Source organism: Anomaloglossus baeobatrachus, chromosome 1, assembly GCF_048569485.1.
Source record: "Anomaloglossus baeobatrachus isolate aAnoBae1 chromosome 1, aAnoBae1.hap1, whole genome shotgun sequence".
Classification (NCBI taxonomy): Eukaryota; Metazoa; Chordata; class Amphibia; order Anura; family Aromobatidae; genus Anomaloglossus; species Anomaloglossus baeobatrachus.
In genome coordinates, this window is record NC_134353.1 from 940,252,129 (window position 1) to 940,270,973 (window position 18,845).

General features: G+C 50.6%; 1 protein-coding gene across 2 annotated transcripts; it reads right to left on the reverse strand.

Moving 5' to 3' along the window:
* Positions 1 to 325: 325 nt before the first annotated feature.
* NADK2 (NAD kinase 2, mitochondrial) lies at positions 326 to 15,341 on the reverse strand. 2 transcript variants are annotated; one of them, XM_075328534.1, is made up of 12 exons: positions 15,000 to 15,341; positions 11,484 to 11,572; positions 11,148 to 11,236; positions 9,670 to 9,751; positions 9,335 to 9,418; positions 7,772 to 7,908; positions 7,243 to 7,324; positions 5,579 to 5,722; positions 3,255 to 3,310; positions 2,566 to 2,619; positions 2,281 to 2,404; positions 326 to 826 (listed from the first exon to the last, which is right to left on the reverse strand). In XM_075328534.1, exons 1-12 carry the CDS (start codon positions 15,219 to 15,221, stop codon positions 688 to 690), a joined length of 1,302 nt encoding a protein of 433 aa, XP_075184649.1. In that variant the 5' UTR covers positions 15,222 to 15,341; the 3' UTR covers positions 326 to 687. The 2 variants fall into 2 exon arrangements, with proteins under 2 accessions (XP_075184649.1, XP_075184655.1); XM_075328540.1 differs by having other exon boundaries at positions 5,579 to 5,674; positions 15,000 to 15,339.
* Positions 15,342 to 18,845: the final 3,504 nt, after the last annotated feature.

Here is an 18,845-nt window from a genome sequence, read left to right on the forward strand (position 1 = left end):
ACTGAGGATGGAGGAGACGGGCGGTCACTGAATACTGAGGATGGAGGAGACGGGCGGGCCACCGAATACTGAGGATGCAGGAGACGGGCGGGTCACTGAATACTGAGGATGCAGGAGACGGGCGGGTCACCGAATACTGAGGATGGAGGAGACGGGCGGTCACTGAATACTGAGGATGCAGGAGACGGGCGGTCACTGAATACTGAGGATGCAGGAGACGGGCGGTCACTGAATACTGCGGAGTCGCGACCACCGTCCCCAAACTTATTTATGACGGAAGCAACAGAAGTGAAGACGACCATGGAAAGAAAACACCGACCATTCGTTTTCGAGTCGAGTTATATATTTAGCAGGAATTTGTCAGCAGCCAAAAAAACATTTGGTTCAGCCGTCAATTCCACAATAGATTTTGCTAGAAAAAGGAAAAAAAAAAAATGTAATCAAAGGAAAGCTAAAAACCGCCTAGTGCGTAATAAACAAGCTATCAAAATTGCATCCTTGTGGCACTAATTTTTTTTTTTTATTTTATACAAATGTACACCAGTCCGCTGAGCGAGGGTCCGGCAGTTCTGTGTAACAGACGTGACATCTTCCGTGATTGTACGGGTCCCGGATTGCACATTATCTGGGTGTCCTGAGGTTATGGGGGGGTTAGGATTGAGGCTCCGGCAGATTTCCTGGAGGTGTTCACTCATCCAGAAGTACGGTGCACAGAGCGTCCGCGCCGTCCGTAGATATTGTCACGATTGCGCCGTCATTGAATTCAAAAGACGTGCCGCCGTCCACCACCATACAAGCGTCCCAACACCGGGAGCGAACACACACCCTGCAAAGCAAAAGCGGGACACAGTAAGTGGGACGTTTTCACAATGGCGCACCAAGGACGTGATCACGAGGAGCTGATGGTTGCCATGATAGTGACAGGAGTCATTACATTACCTTGTGCTATCATGACTCACTTCATGTTACAGCCGACAGAGTGCTGGCTGTAACAGAAGACGGGCATTTCTCCTGATCAGAGCTGTGTAGCTCAGATCAGGAGAAATGACTGAGTGATCAGCCTTCTGATCCTTATAGTCCCCTAGGGGGGCTAGATCAGGAGAAATGACTGAGTAATAAGACTTCTGATCCTTATAGTCCCCTAGGGGGGGCTAGTAAAATTTAAAAAATAAAAAAAATAAACAATTAAAATAAAAATAATAATAAAAAAGTAAAACTTAAGTTCAAATCACCCCCATTTTGCCCCATGGAAAATAGGGTTAAAAAAAATAAATAAAAATACACACGTCTGGCATCGCTGCGTTCAGAAATGCCTGATTAAAATATCTGATTGGTAAACAGCGTAGCAGCAAAAAAAAAAAATTCTAAATGCAAAAATTATAGTTTTTTGTTGTCGCAAATTTTGCGCAAAATGCAATAACAGGCGATCAAAACGTAACATCTGCGCAGGAATGGTACTGTTAAAAACGTCAGCTCGTGACGCAAAAAATAAGTCATCACTGAGCTCCATATCCTGAAAAATGAGAATGCGGAAAAATGGGGCAAAAAGTGTGACTTTTTTTGGGACAAATTTGGAATTTTTGTAACCTCTTAGATAAAAATAAACCTATACATGTTTGGTGTCTACGAACTCGCACTGACCTGAGGCATCACACCGACACATCAGTTTTACCATATAGTGAACACTGAATAAAATACCCCAAAAAGAATCGTGCATTGCAAATTTTTTGCAATTTTTCCACACTTGGAATTTTGTCGTGTTCCAGTACACTATATGGTAAATCTTAAAAAGTACAACTCGTCCTGCAAAAAACAAGCCCTCATATGGCGAGATTGACAGAAAAATAAAAAAAAAAAAAAAGGTTACAGCTCTCGGAAGAAGGGGAGCAAAAAACGAAAAATCGCAGGGGGGTGAAGAGGTTAATATATAATTAATAATAATAATTTTATTCATTTATATAGCGCTATTAATTCCACAGCGCTTTACATACATTGGCAACACTGTCCCCATTGGGGCTCACAATCTAGAGTCCCTATCTGTATGTCTTTCAAGTGTGGGAGGAAACCGGAGAACCCGGAGGAAACCCACGCAAACACGGGGAGAACATACAAACTCCTTGCAGATGTTGTCCTTGGTGGGATTTGAACCCAGGACCCCAGCGCTGCAAGACTGCAGTGCTAACCACTGAGCCACCGTGTCGCCCATATATATATTTCTGTTAGTCGGACGACCCCTTTAAGGATTGAAGTCCAACTATCATCACAGTGAGAATCACTTACTTTGAGGTAAAGCCCCGCTGACGACTGCTGGAAAATACTCTATTTGCGATGGGCTCCCGAACACTGAAGAACATTCTTTGCTCCTCGGGACTGAATATTAGAGATTCGTTGTATTCGTTGGTCACTGCGAAAAAAAAGAAACCCATTCACTTAGTATAAGATACTACGGGTAGAGACGAAAAAATACCTTTTGTAGCTGGAACCTACTGAGCAGTCTTTGCGCACGCATCTTACATATAGGAGGTATACACATTTCTACATAGATGCACTGTATAGAACACTCACCGCGCTCGATCAGGTCACTGTCCAGAGTCCGGTCTACAATCTTGTAACGTTTTACTACAAAACAAAAAGTTAAAAGAAAAGTATCTCATGTATGTAATTCTAGCCATATTTTTCAATAATGAGATGACTCTGCCCATTATGTCACCGTCTATACAGCAAAGCTGATAAATGAGCCACACAAAGGGTGTGGAAGTGATGGAATCATGAAAGGCTTAATACAAAGCATTATATTGGGTAAAGTGTTACTTTCCTGCCTTATCTAAACCTCAGCAGTGCAATAAAGCCATTACTAATTCCTTCACCCTCCGACTCTGCTCATCCAGTCCCAGTCTATACAGTATAGCTGTTAAGTGAGCCAGTCAAAAGGTTAAAAAACAGAAAAAAAAAAAAGATTGTTTACTGCCCTGCCGCTCTATTACCATCAACTGCCGCAGCATCCACAGGGTTACATGTCTGGGCTTAGGGTTAGACTGGGGCAGGATGAGCAGAGTCATTTCATTATCAGAGGTTTTTTATTTTATTAACAGCTGACACAGTCTCCGCAGTCACCAATGCAGATGGTTTGGGATGAGTTGGATGGAGAGTGAAGGCAAAGCAGCCGACAAGCACTAAGCGCCTCTGGGAAGTCCATCAAGACTATAGGAGCCATGACGGTGTAAAGACGCTGTGTCTACAATGACGACACTCACCAACGTGCAGTATTTCTTCCACCGTCTGTGGCGCCATCTTGTTTATGTTGTAAGACCTACAAAACCGAAAAAATAAATATAATATATATATATACACACATTCTGTATATTACATGTATAGAGAGCGGCGAGTGTAGTGCTGCGAAAAATATAGGGAACAATCAATGTGGTGGCATTTTGACACAGCTCTGCCCTTCCCCATAGGCATAGGCCCAGGCTAGGCTCCCCCTGCTTCCCCTACCACAGTCCCCCCACAGGCCCTGGCTCCCCACCCCCCCCTCTCACAGTCCCAGACTCCCCCCACCGCCCTCTCACAGGCCCGGGCTCTTTCCCCCACCCCCACAGGCCCAAGCTCTTTCCCCCACCCCCACAGGCTCAAGCTCTTTCCCCCACCCCTACAGGCCCAAGCTCTGTCCCCCACCCCCACAGGCCCAAGCTCTTACCCCCACCTCCACAGGCCCAAGCTCTTTCCTCCAACCCCACAGGCTCAAGCTCTTTCCCCCAACCCCACAGGCCCAAGCTCTTACCCCCACCTCCACAGGCCCAAGCTCTTTCCTCCAACCCCACAGGCTCAAGCTCTTTCCCCCACCCCTACAGGCCCAAGCTCTGTCCCCCACCCCCACAGGCCCAAGCTCTTACCCCCACCCCCACAGGCCCAAGCTCTGTCCCCCACCCCCACAGGCCCAAGCTATTTCCCCCACCTCCACAGGCCCAAGCTCTTTCCCCCACCTCCACAGGCCCAAGCTCTTTCCCCCACCCCCACAGGCCCAAGCTCTTTCCCCCACCCCCACAGGCCCAAGCTCTTTCCCCCACCCCCACAGGCTCAAGCTCTTTCCCCCACCCCCACAGGCTCAAGCTCTTTCCCCCACCCCCACAGGCTCAAGCTCTTTCCCCCTCCCCCACAGGCCCAAGCTCTGTCCCCCACCCCCACAGGCCCAAGCTCTTTTCCCCCAACCCCACAGGCCCAAGCTCTTTCCCCCAACCCCACAGGCCCAAGCTCTTTGCCCCACCCCCACAGGCCCAAGCTCTTTCCCCCAACCCCACAGGCCCAAGCTCTTTCCCCCAACCCCACAGGCCCAAGCTCTTTCCCCCACCCCCACAGGCCCAAGCTCTTTGCCCCACCCCCACAGGCCCAAGCTCTTTTCCCCCAACCCCACAGGCCCAAGCTCTTTCCCCCAACCCCACAGGCCCAAGCTATTTGCCCCAACCCCACAGGCCCAAGCTCTTTCCCCCAACCCCACAGGCCCAAGCTCTTTCCCCCAACCCCACAGGCCCAAGCTCTTTGCCCCACCCCCACAGGCCTAAGCTCTTTTCCCCCAACCCCACAGGCCCAAGCTCTTTCCCCCAACCCCACAGGCCCAAGCTCTTTGCCCCACCCCCACAGGCCCAAGCTCTTTCCCCCAACCCCACAGGCCCAAGCTCTTTCCCCCAACCCCACAGGCCCAAGCTCTTTCCCCCACCCCCACAGGCCCAAGCTCTTTCCCCCAACCCCACAGGCCCAAGCTCTTTGCCCCACCCCCACAGGCCCAAGCTCTTTTCCCCAACCCCACAGGCCCAAGCTCTTTCCCCCAACCCCACAGGCCCAAGCTCTTTGCCCCACCCCCACAGGCCCAAGCTCTTTTCCCCCAACCCCACAGGCCCAAGCTCTTTCCCCCAACCCCACAGGCCCAAGCTCTTTGCCCCACCCCCACAGGCCCAAGCTCTTTCCCCCAACCCCACAGGCCCAAGCTCTTTCCCCCAACCCCACAGGCCCAAGCTCTTTGCCCCACCCCCACAGGCCCAAGCTCTTTCCCCCATCCCCACAGGCCCAAGCTCTTTCCCCCATCCCCACAGGCCCAAGCTCTTTCCCCCATCCCCACAGCCCCAAGCTCCCCCATAGGCCCATCCCAGATTGTGTTTCACTGATACTGCAGCTGCATCTCCCTCCTCCTCTTCTATGCGAAAGAAAGATGGTTATGAACGTTTACGCAGAGTTAAAGGGTAACCAAATACAGGCTACTGCTCTCCACTGGCGCTGAAGATAGTCCATGTTTGGAGTCGGAGGAGGGCAGCATTTTCCCTCCCTCATATACACTGGAGGTCTCAGCACTTGTAGTTGAACCCAAAATTTCTAATAAAGTAGGGGAAAAGTTTCTGCAAAGTACGGCTACACTTTAATGGGGTTTGCCCAAGATTAGAAATGAGTAACGCAACGTTCACATCAGCATTAAGAGTCCAGTGCTGACGATGTGCCAGACCTTTCTGTATCAGGAAGTAACCCTTAAAGTCCCGGGGCGCTCCCCGACTGTTTAGTGATGGGGCCACGCACTAGTCACAGACGTTACCAGGCTTTAGATCCTGTCCCAGTGCAAACATTCAGTCCTGAGCTCTTCTGCTTCTCCCAGGGCCCGTCGTCCACTGAGATCTCGTAGTAGGACGCCCTATGAAGCGAGAAGGTAAAACGTGGTTTGCAGAATTTATAGTTCGCCCTAAATGAGACAGAACATAATTGTTGTATCAGGGGCGCAGACCTCTCAGCAGAGGGGTCACACGGAGAGTAAATTACAATATAGCAGGGCAGATAAGCCGAAGGAAGCGGGAAAGTCAGGAAGTCTGCGCCCAATGCAACAACCAAAGAGCAAGGGCATTTAAAGGGGAAATCCAGGCAAATTTCCATTATTAAGAAAATGCATCTACGAGGGTCAATTATCACATCAGGATCATTAATTATATTACTCCGGTGCCCGAAATGCAATTTTAAAAGCTGATCTGTAACAGGAAATGACTGCTGCAGGTTACTGGACCACGCCCCCAACTGACATCATTTCCTGCTGTGCAGCGATTGGCTGAGGCTGCATCACACAGACTACCTGCTGTGCAGCGATTGGGCGAGGCTGCATCCCACAAACTACCTGCTGTGCAGCTATTGGGCGAGGCTGCATCCCACAGTCTACCTGCTGTGCAGCGATTGGGCGAGGCTGCATCCCATAGACTTCCTGCTGTACAGTGATTGGCCGAGGCTGCATCCCACAGACTACCTGCTGTGCAGCGATTGTGGGATGCAGCCTCGCCCAGTCGCTGCACAGCAGGCAGTCTGTGGGATGCAGCCTCGCCCAGTCGCTGCACAGCAGGCAGTCTGTGGGATGCAGCCTCGCCCAGTCGCTGCACAGCAGGCAGTCTGTGGGATGCAGCCTCGCCCAATCGCTGCACAGCAGGTAGACTGTGGGATGCAGCCTCGCCCAATCGCTGCATAGCAGGTAGACTGTGGGATGCAGCCTCGCCCAGACTACCTGCTGTGCAGCAATTGGGCGAGGCTGCATCCCACAGACTACCTGCTGTGCAGCGATTGGCCAAGGTTGCATCACATGACTAGTATTATGTGCAGAATGTATGCACAGAGAGTTCGAAATCCTTCCAGCGAAGGAACTCTCTGCGGTGCAGCTTCAGCCAATAGCTGCAGAGCAGGACGCCTGTGCCGTGCAGCTTCAGCCAATAGCTGCAGAGCAGGACGCCTGTGCCGTGCAGCTTCAGCCAATAGCTGCTGAGCAGGAAGTCTGTGTGGTGCAGCTTCAGCCAGTAGCTGCAGGGCAATGACTGGGGCTCTCTTTTGCTAACCTTCGCTATATATGGGGAATCAGAGTTAATCTTCCATAGTCCTGTAATGTAAGATGCCACAGCAGCTGCATTTTACTAATTATGAAAATTTGCCCTAAATTTCACAATGCAGACTGAGGGGAGGCCTCCCTGCAGATAGAAAGAGCAGGAGAAAGCAACAGGGGTATTAGTTAAGAATAAGGACTTTCCCTTTAAGTTGGGTAAGACCCTAAACTGCAGCCTGGCTGAGATCAGAGGTTAGTGGTAGACGCACCGTCACGTCAGGATGCAGATGACAGGACAAGGCCAGACAACACATCCCCACAGGACTGTGCAGGTGCCAGAGAGGTATACAGTATATACTGCCACCAGCAGGCGCCACAGACGGGCGAGCAAAACACGCGAGTGACCGTACCTGGAGGACAGAGACTCCCCGATAAATACTTCATTCAACGCTCTGATGGGCAGCAGATGGGGCCCCGAAATAGTCGCAGAGGCTGGAAAAGAAAAAAAACAGAAGATTAATACTCAGACGGCCGACACTGTACTCAGGGAGCAGCGGTAATCTGAGTCCAGGCTACGTGACATACACACAGGATTCCGCCATGTCACCATGCACCACATTAATGCTTTATTTTTGTGCAAAATCCGAGGCATTTAACTCTTCAAAGTGGATGTGAACAAATGTAAACATCCACGAATGTGGACAAAGCCAGTTTAACGTGGCATCTGCCGTAGTGCGGAGCGGTGCAGACACGGACAAGGCCACGGCTGTTTAGCGCTGCCTGATGCTTCCTCTGTCTTCTTCAGGACCAGAGGAAGAGCCAGTCATTGCGAAACGGCCAATAACTCGTCTGAGTCTCCTCTCTGCCGGCTGGATTGACAACATCGGTGAGTGCTAGTGGTTTTCTCTCCACCTTTATCCAGCCCGTTCTTCACCTTACATTGCTCTGGATGACCTCCGGTGCTATGGGCCTTGCTGTGCTGCTCCAGGCTCAGCTGCTGCTCGTGTAGGTCTACGGGGGTGAGGTTTATTCCGGTGCCTTCCAGGAACAGTCTAATCCGCTGACGCCACTGCCACCTGAAAAGGAGAAAAAAATACCCTGAGATCACCTTCATACTGACCAACCAGGAGCTTCAATACTTCAGACCATCATCTGTGCGTTCAGCTACATTGTGTAATACTTCATGTCTCCTGTGGTGGCGCTGCAGGGATTAACAACTGCTGACAGACCTTTCACAGACTAAGATGGGATCTCCGCCAACCCATACCATCTACATCTGGAGGAGGCATTTATTATTTAGCACCAGCAGGTGCCTGACAGGACCCACACACATCTGGCAAGGATCATACACAGGGGCGTAGAGATCGCCACTGCGACCGGGCCCGGGGGTGCAGAGGGCCCGCCGTCCCCAGCACCTGATTCAGATGAATGTGTCCGAGAGCACGAATCCAGCTGAAATACATCACAGTAAAGAGACCCGTCGGGTCCCTGCACTGCGATGTGCCAGCCGCCAATGAATATTCATTGCTCCCCATGCACACAATCCTGGGCATGGGGGAGCAAAGAATATGCCGACAGCTGCCAATGCTGTAAGTGGCCACGCATAACACTGACGTCATGCGCTGCACCACTTACACGCTGGTCAGTTCTCGGCATGCCAGCATCACAGGACTACGCCGGGGGGAAAGCAGGGTAGGGGAGTACAATCATTTATTTTTCCTGTGTGTGGAGCGATGGAGGGGGGGGGCTATATACCAGGACAGGAGACATTAGCACAGGACGGGGGACATTAGCACATAATGAAGGGGATTAGCAAATTGTATGTCTTTATAGGATTTAGAATGCTACAATGGCACATACATCTGACCAACATATGGGGGGCCCAGGCTCAAAGTCTGCATTGGGGCCCATCAGACTCTAGTTACACCACTGATCATACACCTGTCCTATTCAAGACTAGGAAGCATGCATGATACTGGACACAATGAATGTGTCCGGGCAGGCACCTATTGGTACAAAGTGATCAGCGTCCATACTCTCCCAATGAAGATATGGCAAGCTGAGCAAAAAAATAAATATATATATATATATATATATGTATTTTTTATTTTTATTTTTTTGTATGCATAGAGGGATTATCTGATCACTAGTCTATACACTGTGCAGAGGGGTATTGCAGTATATTGCCAAAATGATTGTGTCCTTTGAAGTGCAGCCTGTGGAAAGTGCAAGTGGGGTGATCGCTGCCTGAAAAGCACCTCTGGGATCATTCGCCTTAAATGTTGCTGTCAGATTTAACTGAAGGATGTAAAGCAGCAATTGGAGCTCGGCTCCTGTTGCTGCTGTCACGGGCAGGTGCTGACTGTATAGCTCTCCAGCCCGCTCCATATACCTGTGTTATACAACAGATGGCGGATAGAGGGGTTAATAGGCCATGACTTGGACTTTTCAGCGTGCAGTAAATGAGTGACGTCCCTGTTGGGAGTTTGCCAGGAATATTACCTGAACTCACCGCGATAAAGTTTGTGCAGAGCTTCCGGGAAGGAGCGAGTGTACCGCACGGGTAAGCAGAGGTGGCCTTCAGATCTGGGGGACATAAAACACATAAAACAGGTCATAATGGAAAAAAAAAAACCCCTATGTATTAATATGAAGCATCAGGGGAACGTGCACACCGGCTACAGGCAAAGCAAACCCTAACCCCGAGATGTGACCCCTCATCTGTGACTATTGTTGACAGTTTTCTACGTTTTTTGCTTGTTTTTTGTCTCCTGTGGTCCAGCATCTCATCTAGGAGCCGGACTGACGGAGCGTCACGCCTCTCACACCCAGGTTACCTCTCCGGATCTGTGTTCACTCCGATCACAGGCTTGCACTTGTCCAGCACTTTACTGGCAGCGAGGAGCATCGTCCCGTCCCCTAACAAAAGAAGAAAAATATACAATAAATTGCGTGCACCATCTGTGTTCATAGGGTCCAGCTCAGAAAACCTGTTTCTATGTGCCTTATTAGTAAAGTGCGGGGTCCGCTACTTTCCGAATTTCTTTGATCAGAGTGGAGAGACAGCGCCTCTCTCTGGAGGACCTGACCTGTCCTGGATATGAATGGACGCCGTGTAATGCCCCATTTCGCCTGTGGGGGAGCTGCAGAAAAACAGAGCACTTCCTGCTTGGATCCTCTTTCTTGAGGACAACTGGCTTCCTTGCATCCTGGCTTCTGCTTGCCGGGAGGGAGAGGTAGACGATATACTCCTGAATATTGACCAGTGACATGGCTGGTGCCAACTCTGGCTCTCTCCGATGAACAGAAGAACCTGCCGGATCCAGTGACTTGGAGAGCTTCAGAGCAGCGCTTACAAGCTGTATAAGAGCTTGCAAGTATGTTGCTGTGTAATTGCAGCCTTAAAAGCGTCAACCACCACTGTTGTCTTCTGGATGCATTTGATAGATTATTGGTCACCTCTGGGGGGGGGGGTGTCTTGTTGTCCCAATTTTTGGCTGCATGATCGACTCTCGAACAATCAAGCGGTGCACAAGAGCAGCAGGTACAGCCCTGACCCTATTTCTATGGAGTCAGGCCAGGTGACAAATCTGTACGATCACTTGGCTCATTCCCTGAATACCTGTTGTTGTGAAATCCTGCTGTGCGCGGCGTAGTCTCAGATGCTCGCTTGCATTTTGTGCCGCTTTGTGTTTTTTGGCAGATCAGAGCAAGGTCAGGGGACGCCGGCAGACCTGTGACACGTCTTGCGACACAGATCTGAGGCGGGTGGATTGTATTTGGGGATCATTTCAGATGCAAACTAGAGGACTGTGAGAGCCCTGGGCCGAAGGTCTAGGGGGGGACTAAAATGCCTACAGAGACTTTTGGGACAGGCAATGGACAAAGGGAGTAGGTGTGCAATGACAATGGGTAGGAGCTAGTGTTGAGCGGGCCCGGATCGGCAAAATCCGGATCCGCACGGTTTGAGCGGCAGATCCGAGTCCGACCCCGTCGCGGGATTCGGGGTGCACAATCCGGATCCAGTGTTTTTTTTTCTCCTCTTTCTCTCTCTCTCGTCCCGGATTCCACTCCCCATTGACATATATGGTGCCGGATTATTTGTCAACCCGCCGCGGATCCACCGGACCTGGATTATACCCAGTCCGCTCAGCTCTAGTAGGAGCACCAATGCAAAGCTCATCAAATGCACACCATCTACCCTGGGGAGCCCCGAGATGCCCTACGCCAAGGAAGAAGAAACTGTACCCCTTCAAGACCAAGCAACGACGCGGAGAAGTTTTCCTATTAGCAGAAGTGCGGCATAAATCTCTACCTCCTGCGGAGATGACGGCGTCGGCCCATCGCACCGTCTCCTCGTCGTACTCCCTCCTTTTCACCACCCGCACATCGATGCCTTCATTCCTGAAAGAAGAAAAAAAGAGAAATGGTTGCCCAATTCACAGCTGAATCTGTCAAAGCAGCCTGAAGACCCGCCCCCGAGGATCCTGCGAGCGACAAGACCATAGAAATTAGCTCACATCTCTACAACCATATGGCATATTTAAGAAAAAGAAACCTGGAGGACAGAGGGGAGCAAAACTGGAAGCTGTAGGAAGCCCGGGACGTCCAGAACCATCAGTACATGTGTTAGGGGTTACTAGATACGGACCTGAGACTTTGCACCACATGCTCCACGTTCTCCGAGTGAATGTTGTGTCGCTGTAACAGGCCGTTATAGCTGGAGCCTTTCAGGGCAAGCTGCAAAATAAAAGAGGATAACACTGAGGATATGGATCACACGGGACGATCGGACGAGCTGGAGACACAGCATTTACACACTGAGAAAGGTGCAAGGATTATAAAGATTGACATTTAGCACTGGCCCTTTAAATGACTGAAGATTCATTAAGCCGCCGGGGATGAGCCATGAATGACGGGGTTAAACATGGATGAATGCGACATAAGCTGGAAGAGTATTATGTCCGGGCGCTCGATGAGAGTCTGAAGGGAGACTAAACCGTCTGCAGAACTGGAGAGACCAGCACAATCCAGCAGTATGGGCAGGGCTCCCCGGAGGAGCGAGGGGCAGTATGGGACGCGTCGCAGGGCGCACCAGAGGACGGTACGGCGCCCGGAGGACTGTATGGCACGGGGTGTACCAAAGGAGTGAGGAATACAGTGCCTACAAGTAGTATTCAACCCCCTGCAGATTTAGCAGGTTTACACATTCGGAATTAACTTGGCATTGTGACATTTGGACTGTAGATCAGCCTGGAAGTGTGAAATGCAGCAAAGAATAATGTTATTTCTTTTTTTATTTTTTTTTAAATTGTGAAAAAAGTTTATTCAGAGGGTCATTTATTATTCAACCCCTCAAACCACCAGAATTCTGTTTGGTTCCCCTAAAGTATTAAGAAGTATTTCAGGCACAAAGAACAATGAGCTTCACATGTTTGGATTAATTATCTCTTTTTCCAGCCTTTTCTGACTAATTAAGACCCTCCCCAAACTTGTGAACAGCACTCATACTTGGTCAACATGGGAAAGACGAAGGAGCATTCCAAGGCCATCAGAGACAAGATCGTGGAGGGTCACAAGGCTGGCAAGGGGTACAAAACCCTTTCCAAGGAGATGGGCCTACCTGTCTCCACTGTTGGGAGCATCATCCGGAAGTGGAAGGCTTATGGAACTACTGTTAGCCTTCTACGGCCTGGACAGCCTTTGAAAGTTTACACCCGTGCCGAGGCCAGGCTTGTCCGAAGAGTCAAGGCTAACCCAAGGACAACAAGGAAGGAGCTCCGGGAAGATCTCATGGCAGTGGGGACATTGGTTTCAGTCAATACCATAAGTAACGTACTCCACCGCAATGGTCTCCGTTCCAGACGAGCCCGTAAGGAACCTTTACTTTCAAAGCGTCATGTCAAGGCTCGTCTACAGTTTGCTCATGATCACTTGGAGGACTCTGAGACAGACTGGTTCAAGGTTCTCTGGTCTGATGAGACCAAGATCGAGATCTTTGGTGCAAACTACACACGTGACGTTTGGAGACTGGATGGCACTGCATACGACCCCAAGAATACCATCCCTACAGTCAAGCATGGTGGTGGCAGCATCATGCTGTGGGGCTGTTTCTCAGCCAAGGGGCCTGGCCATCTGGTCCGCATCCATGGGAAGATGGATAGCACGGCCTACCTGGAGATTTTGGCCAAGAAGCTCCGCTCCTCCATCAAGGATCTTAAGATGGGTCGTCATTTCATCTTCCAACAAGACAACGACCCAAAGCACACACCCAAGAAAACCAAGGCCTGCGTCAAGAGGGAAAAAATCAAGGTGTTGCAGTGGCCTAGTCAGTCTCCTGACCTTAACCCAATTGAAAACTTGTGGAAGGAGTTCAAGATTAAAGTCCACATGAGACACCCAAAGAACCTAGATAACTTGGAGAAGATCTGCATGGAGGAGTGGGCCAAGATAACTCCAGAGACCTGTGCCGGCCTGATCAGGGCTTATAAAAGACGATTATTAGCTGTAATTGCAAACAAGGGTTATTCCACAAAATATTAAACCTAGGGGTTGAATAATAATTGACCCACACTTTTATGTTGAAAATTTATTAAAATTTAACTGAGCAACATAACTTGTTGGTTTGTAAGATTTATGCATCTGTTAATAAATCCTGCTCTTGTTTGAAGTTTGCAGGCTCTAACTTATTTGCATCTTATCAAACCTACTAAATCTGCAGGGGGTTGAAGACTACTTGTAGGCACTGTAGCACATGGCATACCGGAGAAGCGAGGGACACTACGGGGCAGTGCAGCCCCGGACCGTCCGTCTGCCGGGAGGTGACCGGTGTAATACAGCGTTGGATAGAGACAGTTTCTATCCAAGTCCATGGAATTTCTCATTTCCTGGCTGTGAAGTATCCCGGCCCCTGGAGGTGGCGAGCGGCTCCGGCGCAGCTATGGGCCCACTCCTGGCAGATCCCACCTATCTGGGAACAAAACCAGTACAGCTTGTTCTGGGCACTTTGCTCTCTCTGCCTCCTCCTGGCACAGACCCCGGCATCACCAGAGCAGCGCCGCGGACAGGACAGGAATCTGGAGACCGCACAAAGGGACAGAAAAGATCTAATAGAAAAATCGCTGAAAAAACTGACACTCCGCGACATTGTACAGTATCAGCCGCCGTGCAGAGCGCAAAGACGCAAAGAAAGGTGTCTATTCCCGCTCTCATCCCCCTCACTGCGCCCGCGGCGGCGCCCCCTTACTCTCTCGGCCCCCGGCGGCCGCCCCATTACTCTCTCGGCACACGGCGGGCGGCCCCTGGCGGGCGCCCCCTACTCTTAGCGCCAGTGGTCGCCCTCCTCTGAGCCCCGTCAACCCCAATGCTCCCCCCACAGCATCCCCTGCGGTCCCCCTCTTAGCCCAGGTGGTCGCCCCCCCTCTTCTCATCCCCAGTGACCTTCCCCCGCTCTCAGCCCCGTCAGTCACCCCCCTCTTGGCCCCAGTGATTATCCCCCCCTGTTCTCAGCCCCGTCAGTCACCCTCTCTCTGCCCCGGTGGTCGCCCCCCCTCCTGGCCCCGGTGCTCCTCCCCCACCCCCTCTTCTCAGCCCCAGTGATTACCCCCACTCTTCTCAGTCCAGGCGGTCATCCTCTCTTACTCTCTACCCCCCACCCCCTTTTCTCAGCCCCAGTGATTACCCCCCCTCTCTCTCAGCCCCCCCTAGCGCACCCTGCAGCCCCGCTCTTGGCCCCAGTGATTATCCCCCTCCTTAGCCCCGGTGCTCCCCCCACAGCGCCCCCTGTAGCCCCGCTCTTGGCCCCAGTGATTATCCCCCTCCTTAGCCCCGGTGCGCCCCCTGCAGCCCCGCTCTTGTCCCCAGTGATTATCCCCCTCCTTAGCCCCGGTGCTCCCCCCACAGCGCCCCCTGCAGCCCCGCTCTTGGCCCCAGTGATTATCCCCCTCCTTAGCCCCGGTGCGCCCCCTGCAGCCCCGCTCTTGTCCCCAGTGATTATCCCCCTCCTTAGCCCCGGTGCTCCCCCCACAGCGCCCCCTGCAGCCCCACTCTTGGCCACAGTGATTATCCCCCTCCTTAGCCCCGGTGCGCCCCCTGCAGCCCCGCTCTTGGCCCCAGTGATTATCCCCCTCCTTAGCCCCGGTGCTCCCCCCACAGCGCCCCCTCTCACCAGCTCCCGCAGCTCGTCCTCGGACAGCCCGGAGGACCGGTACCGCTGCTGCTCGAACTCATAGCGGCTGGTCTTGGTCACCACGGCCACCCTCTCCGGTCTGAAGCCGCCGCCCGGGTCACTGGGCCTCGTGCACACCCGCCGCAGGCGGAAGGCAGAGGGCGCCCGGCGGGGGAGGCGCCCCGAGCAGCCCGCGCACAGGAGAACCCGGCACGAGCTCATGGGTCACCGGAGAGCACCGGGCGCTGCAGGCTCCACTTCCGGTGTGCGGAGAGGTGACCCGCCCCGGCCGCCTGTTCCTCCCGGCTCCTGAGTGCAGAGAGGCGGCGGAGGAGGAGGTCACTCATCACCGCCCTGTCCCCGGCTCTGTACGGCGGACGCCATTTTCTTGTAGCCCAATGTCTCCCTCTCCTCAGCGCAGTCAGTGCATTGGTTGCCATGGGTAACTGCGTGGCTCCTTGCACCACCTCACCAGGTGATCGTGCAGCATTTAACCCTTCATGTTTTTATTTTATTTGCACAGGAGGACCAATATGGCAGCAACTGGGTCCTTCAGCAGGCTCCAGGCTGGCATGACAACCCATTGGCACTACATAGTGTTACTGGGGGCGAATGGTCTCCCATTGCGCACATCTGGCACTGCATTACACAGGCGCTGCCAGCAGAGGATCTTGATGATTTTCCCAAGTGCATTTAGTGACAGAACCTTCCTCAGACGACCATTAATGACCTCAGTGATGGCAGCAGAGGGGCATAGAACGACCGCACGGGCGCAGGCTGAGATATTGCCGCATTCACCAGCACATCGGCTGTGATTGCCCCGTGTCGTCCGTTGTGTTGGGTGAATGCACTCTAACCTTAGGGCATCGTGCAGCATTGGCGCACGTCCTATTCTAATGAAAGGTTTGTGCATAGCGGCAGGAGTACGGGGTCGTCACGTCATCGCAACCGCTTGCCCCCAATGCGGAAGTGAGTGACAGTAAACAACCCCTTTAAAAAAAAAAATCATTGAAATTTGTTTACAGGACATCAGCAACGGCCCTTCAGTGAAAAGCATCCAACTAGCTCGGTAGCGTGGTCAATCCGAGAGAACACAAACACCACTGCTATGCAAAGCAAGTCCAGCAAAAGAAAGTCTGACAAAAGCAAGTCCAGACAAAAGCATGTCCGATAAAAGCAAGTCTGACAAAAGCAAGTCTGACAAAAGAAAGTCCAGCAAAAACAAGTCTGAGAAAAGCAAGTCCAGACAAAAGCATGTCCGATAAAAGCAAGTCCAACAAAAGCAAGTCCAACAAATGCAAGTCCAACAAATGCAAGTCCAAAAAATGCAAGTCCGACAAAAGCAAGTCTGACAAAAGCAAGTCCAGCAAAAGCAAGTCCAGCAAAAGCAAGTCCAGCAAAAGCAAGTCCAGCAAAAGCAAGTCCAACAAAAGCAAGTCCAGCAAAAGCAAGTCCGACAAAAGCATGTCTGATAAAAGCAAGTCCAATAAAAGCAAGTCCAACAAAAGCAAGTTGACAAAAGCAAGTCCAGCAAAAGCAAGTCTGACAAAAGCAAGTCTGACAAAAGCAAGTCTGACAAAAGCAAGTCTGACAAAAGCAAGTCTGACAAAAGCAAGTCCGACAAAAGCAAGTCCGACAAAAGCAAGTCCGACAAAAGCAAGTCCAACAAAAGCAAGTGTGACAAAAGCAAGTCCAGCAAAAGCATGTCTGATAAAAGCAAGTCCGATAAAAGCAAGTCCAACAAAAACAAATCCGATAAATGCAAGTCCAACAGGAACAATTCTGACAAAAGCAAGTTCAACAACAAAAGCAAGGCTGACAAAAGCAAGCCTGACGAAAGCAAGCCCACAAAAGCAATTCTGGTGAAAGCATGTTCGGCGAAAGCAAGTGCGGCGAAAGCAAGTCTGGCAAAAGCAAGGTCGGCTAAAGTAAGTCGGACAAAAACAAGTCAGACGTAAGCCTGACAAAAGCAAGCCAAGGAAAAGCAAGCCTGAGAAAAGCAAATCCGATAAAAGCAAGTCTGACAATAGCAAGTATAGCAAAAGCAAGTCCGGCTAAGACAAGCTCGCAAAAGCAAGTCTGACAAAAGCAAATCCGACAAAAGGAAGTCTGACAAAAGCAAGGCCAACAAAAGCAAGCACGGGAAAAGCAAGCCCGGCAAACGCAAGGCCAGCAAAAGAAAGACAGGTAAAAGCAACCTTGGCAAAAGCAAGTCTGGCAAAAGCAAGCCCGACAAAAGGAAGTCTGGTAATTGCAATGGCAACTGTATGTTTTATGGCCCCAATTCATCATAGCCTGTGCACCTGTGTTTTTTTTTGCACACAATTCATTTTTCTACTTGCACCTCTTTATTTAAGTCTCTATGATGCATGCTCACCGGGGGGGAGAGGGGGGGGGGCAGCAGAGCTTAACGATTCCAGATGTTTTTGGCTGATACTTTGTGTGCGCCTTTGCAAAAAGTCGCAAAATTTGGCACAACTACTACGTTGTGTGTTTTTGAGTTTGCTCATTTTTTGGTGCAGAGTTTGCAAAATTTTATAAAACGTACAACTTCTTGTGCCTAACTGTTCAAGACGGGAGAAAAGATCATTCTTAACTTTGAGTAAAAATTATAAAAGGATGTGCCATTTTGAAGAATTTGGTGCATAAAATGGGGACAAAGTAATAAAAATGCCATAAAACATTCTCTCTCTCATTATTCTGGCATTTGTCAAATAGAAATAATTTTGGTTCCTAATTGACTGAAAACGGGAAAGCTTTATTCTGATTTCATGTCAGATAGTGAGAAATACCTGCAGATGTGTCTGTATATAGAGTGGAGGGAAAAACCTGCAGATGTGTCTTTATAGAGAGCGGAGGGAAAACCTGCAGATGTGCCTGTATATAGAGTGGAGGGAAAAACCTGCAGATGTGTCTGTATATAGAGTGGAGGGAAAAACCTGCAGATGTGTCTTTATAGAGAGCGGAGGGAAAACCTGCAGATGTGCCTGTATATAGAGTGGAGGGAAAAACCTGCAGATGTGCCTGTATATAGAGTGGAGGGAAAAACCTGCAGATGTGTCTTTATAGAGAGCGGAGGGAAAACCTGCAGATGTGTCTCTATAGAGAGCGGAAGGAAAAACCTGCAGATGTGTCTGTATAGAGAGGAGGGAAAAACCTGAAAATGTGTGTATAGAGAGCACATGTGTCTTTATAGAGATCGGAGGGAAAAACCTGCAGATGTGTCTGTATAGAGCGGAGTGAATAACCTGAAGATGTGTCTTTATAGAGGGCGGAGGGAAAAACTTTCAGATGTGTCTTTATAGAGAGCGGAGGGAAAAACCTGCAGATGTGTCTATATAGAGAGCAAGGAACAACCTGCAGATGTATCTTTATAGAGAGGAGGGAAAAACCTGCACATGTGTCTTTATAGAGAGGAGGGAAAAACCTGCACATGTGTCTTTATAGAGAGGAGGGAAATACCTGCAGATGTGTCTGTATAGAGAGCGGAGGGAAAAACCTTCAGATGTGTCTTTATGGAGAGCGGAGGGAAAAACCTGCAGATGTGTCTATATAGAGAGCGAGGGAAAACCTGCAGATGTGTCTTCATAGAGAACGGAGGGAAACTAAGGGTTTCAATTGTACGTCAGATGTATTTGGCCGGTTCAGATGAATTTCCTTTCATTTGGACCTTCATTTTTTTTTCCTTCTGCTCTTCTCACTTTTTTCTTATCCAACCTACTGTATATCGGAGGTGTGGAGCCATATTGAGAACCAGGCTTAATATTTGGTGGCGGTGCCTGAATATGTGCATGATCCAGCTTCTTTCTGTAGGCAGCCGACATGTAGACCTCATCCCCCCCCCAG

Excerpts from the sequence above, each read along its gene's own strand:
- NADK2 (XM_075328534.1), bottom strand. The coding sequence starts at position 15,221 with ATGAGCTCGTGCCGGGTTCTCCTGTGCGCGGGCTGCTCGGGGCGCCTC. Across the intron at positions 9,419-9,669 it reads GTGAACACAGATCCGGAGAG|ATCTGAAGGCCACCTCTGCT; the intron begins GTAACCTGGGTG and ends TATGTCCCCCAG. Across the intron at positions 2,405-2,565 it reads CAGTGACCTGATCGAGCGCG|TGACCAACGAATACAACGAA; the intron begins GTGAGTGTTCTA and ends TTTTTTTCGCAG.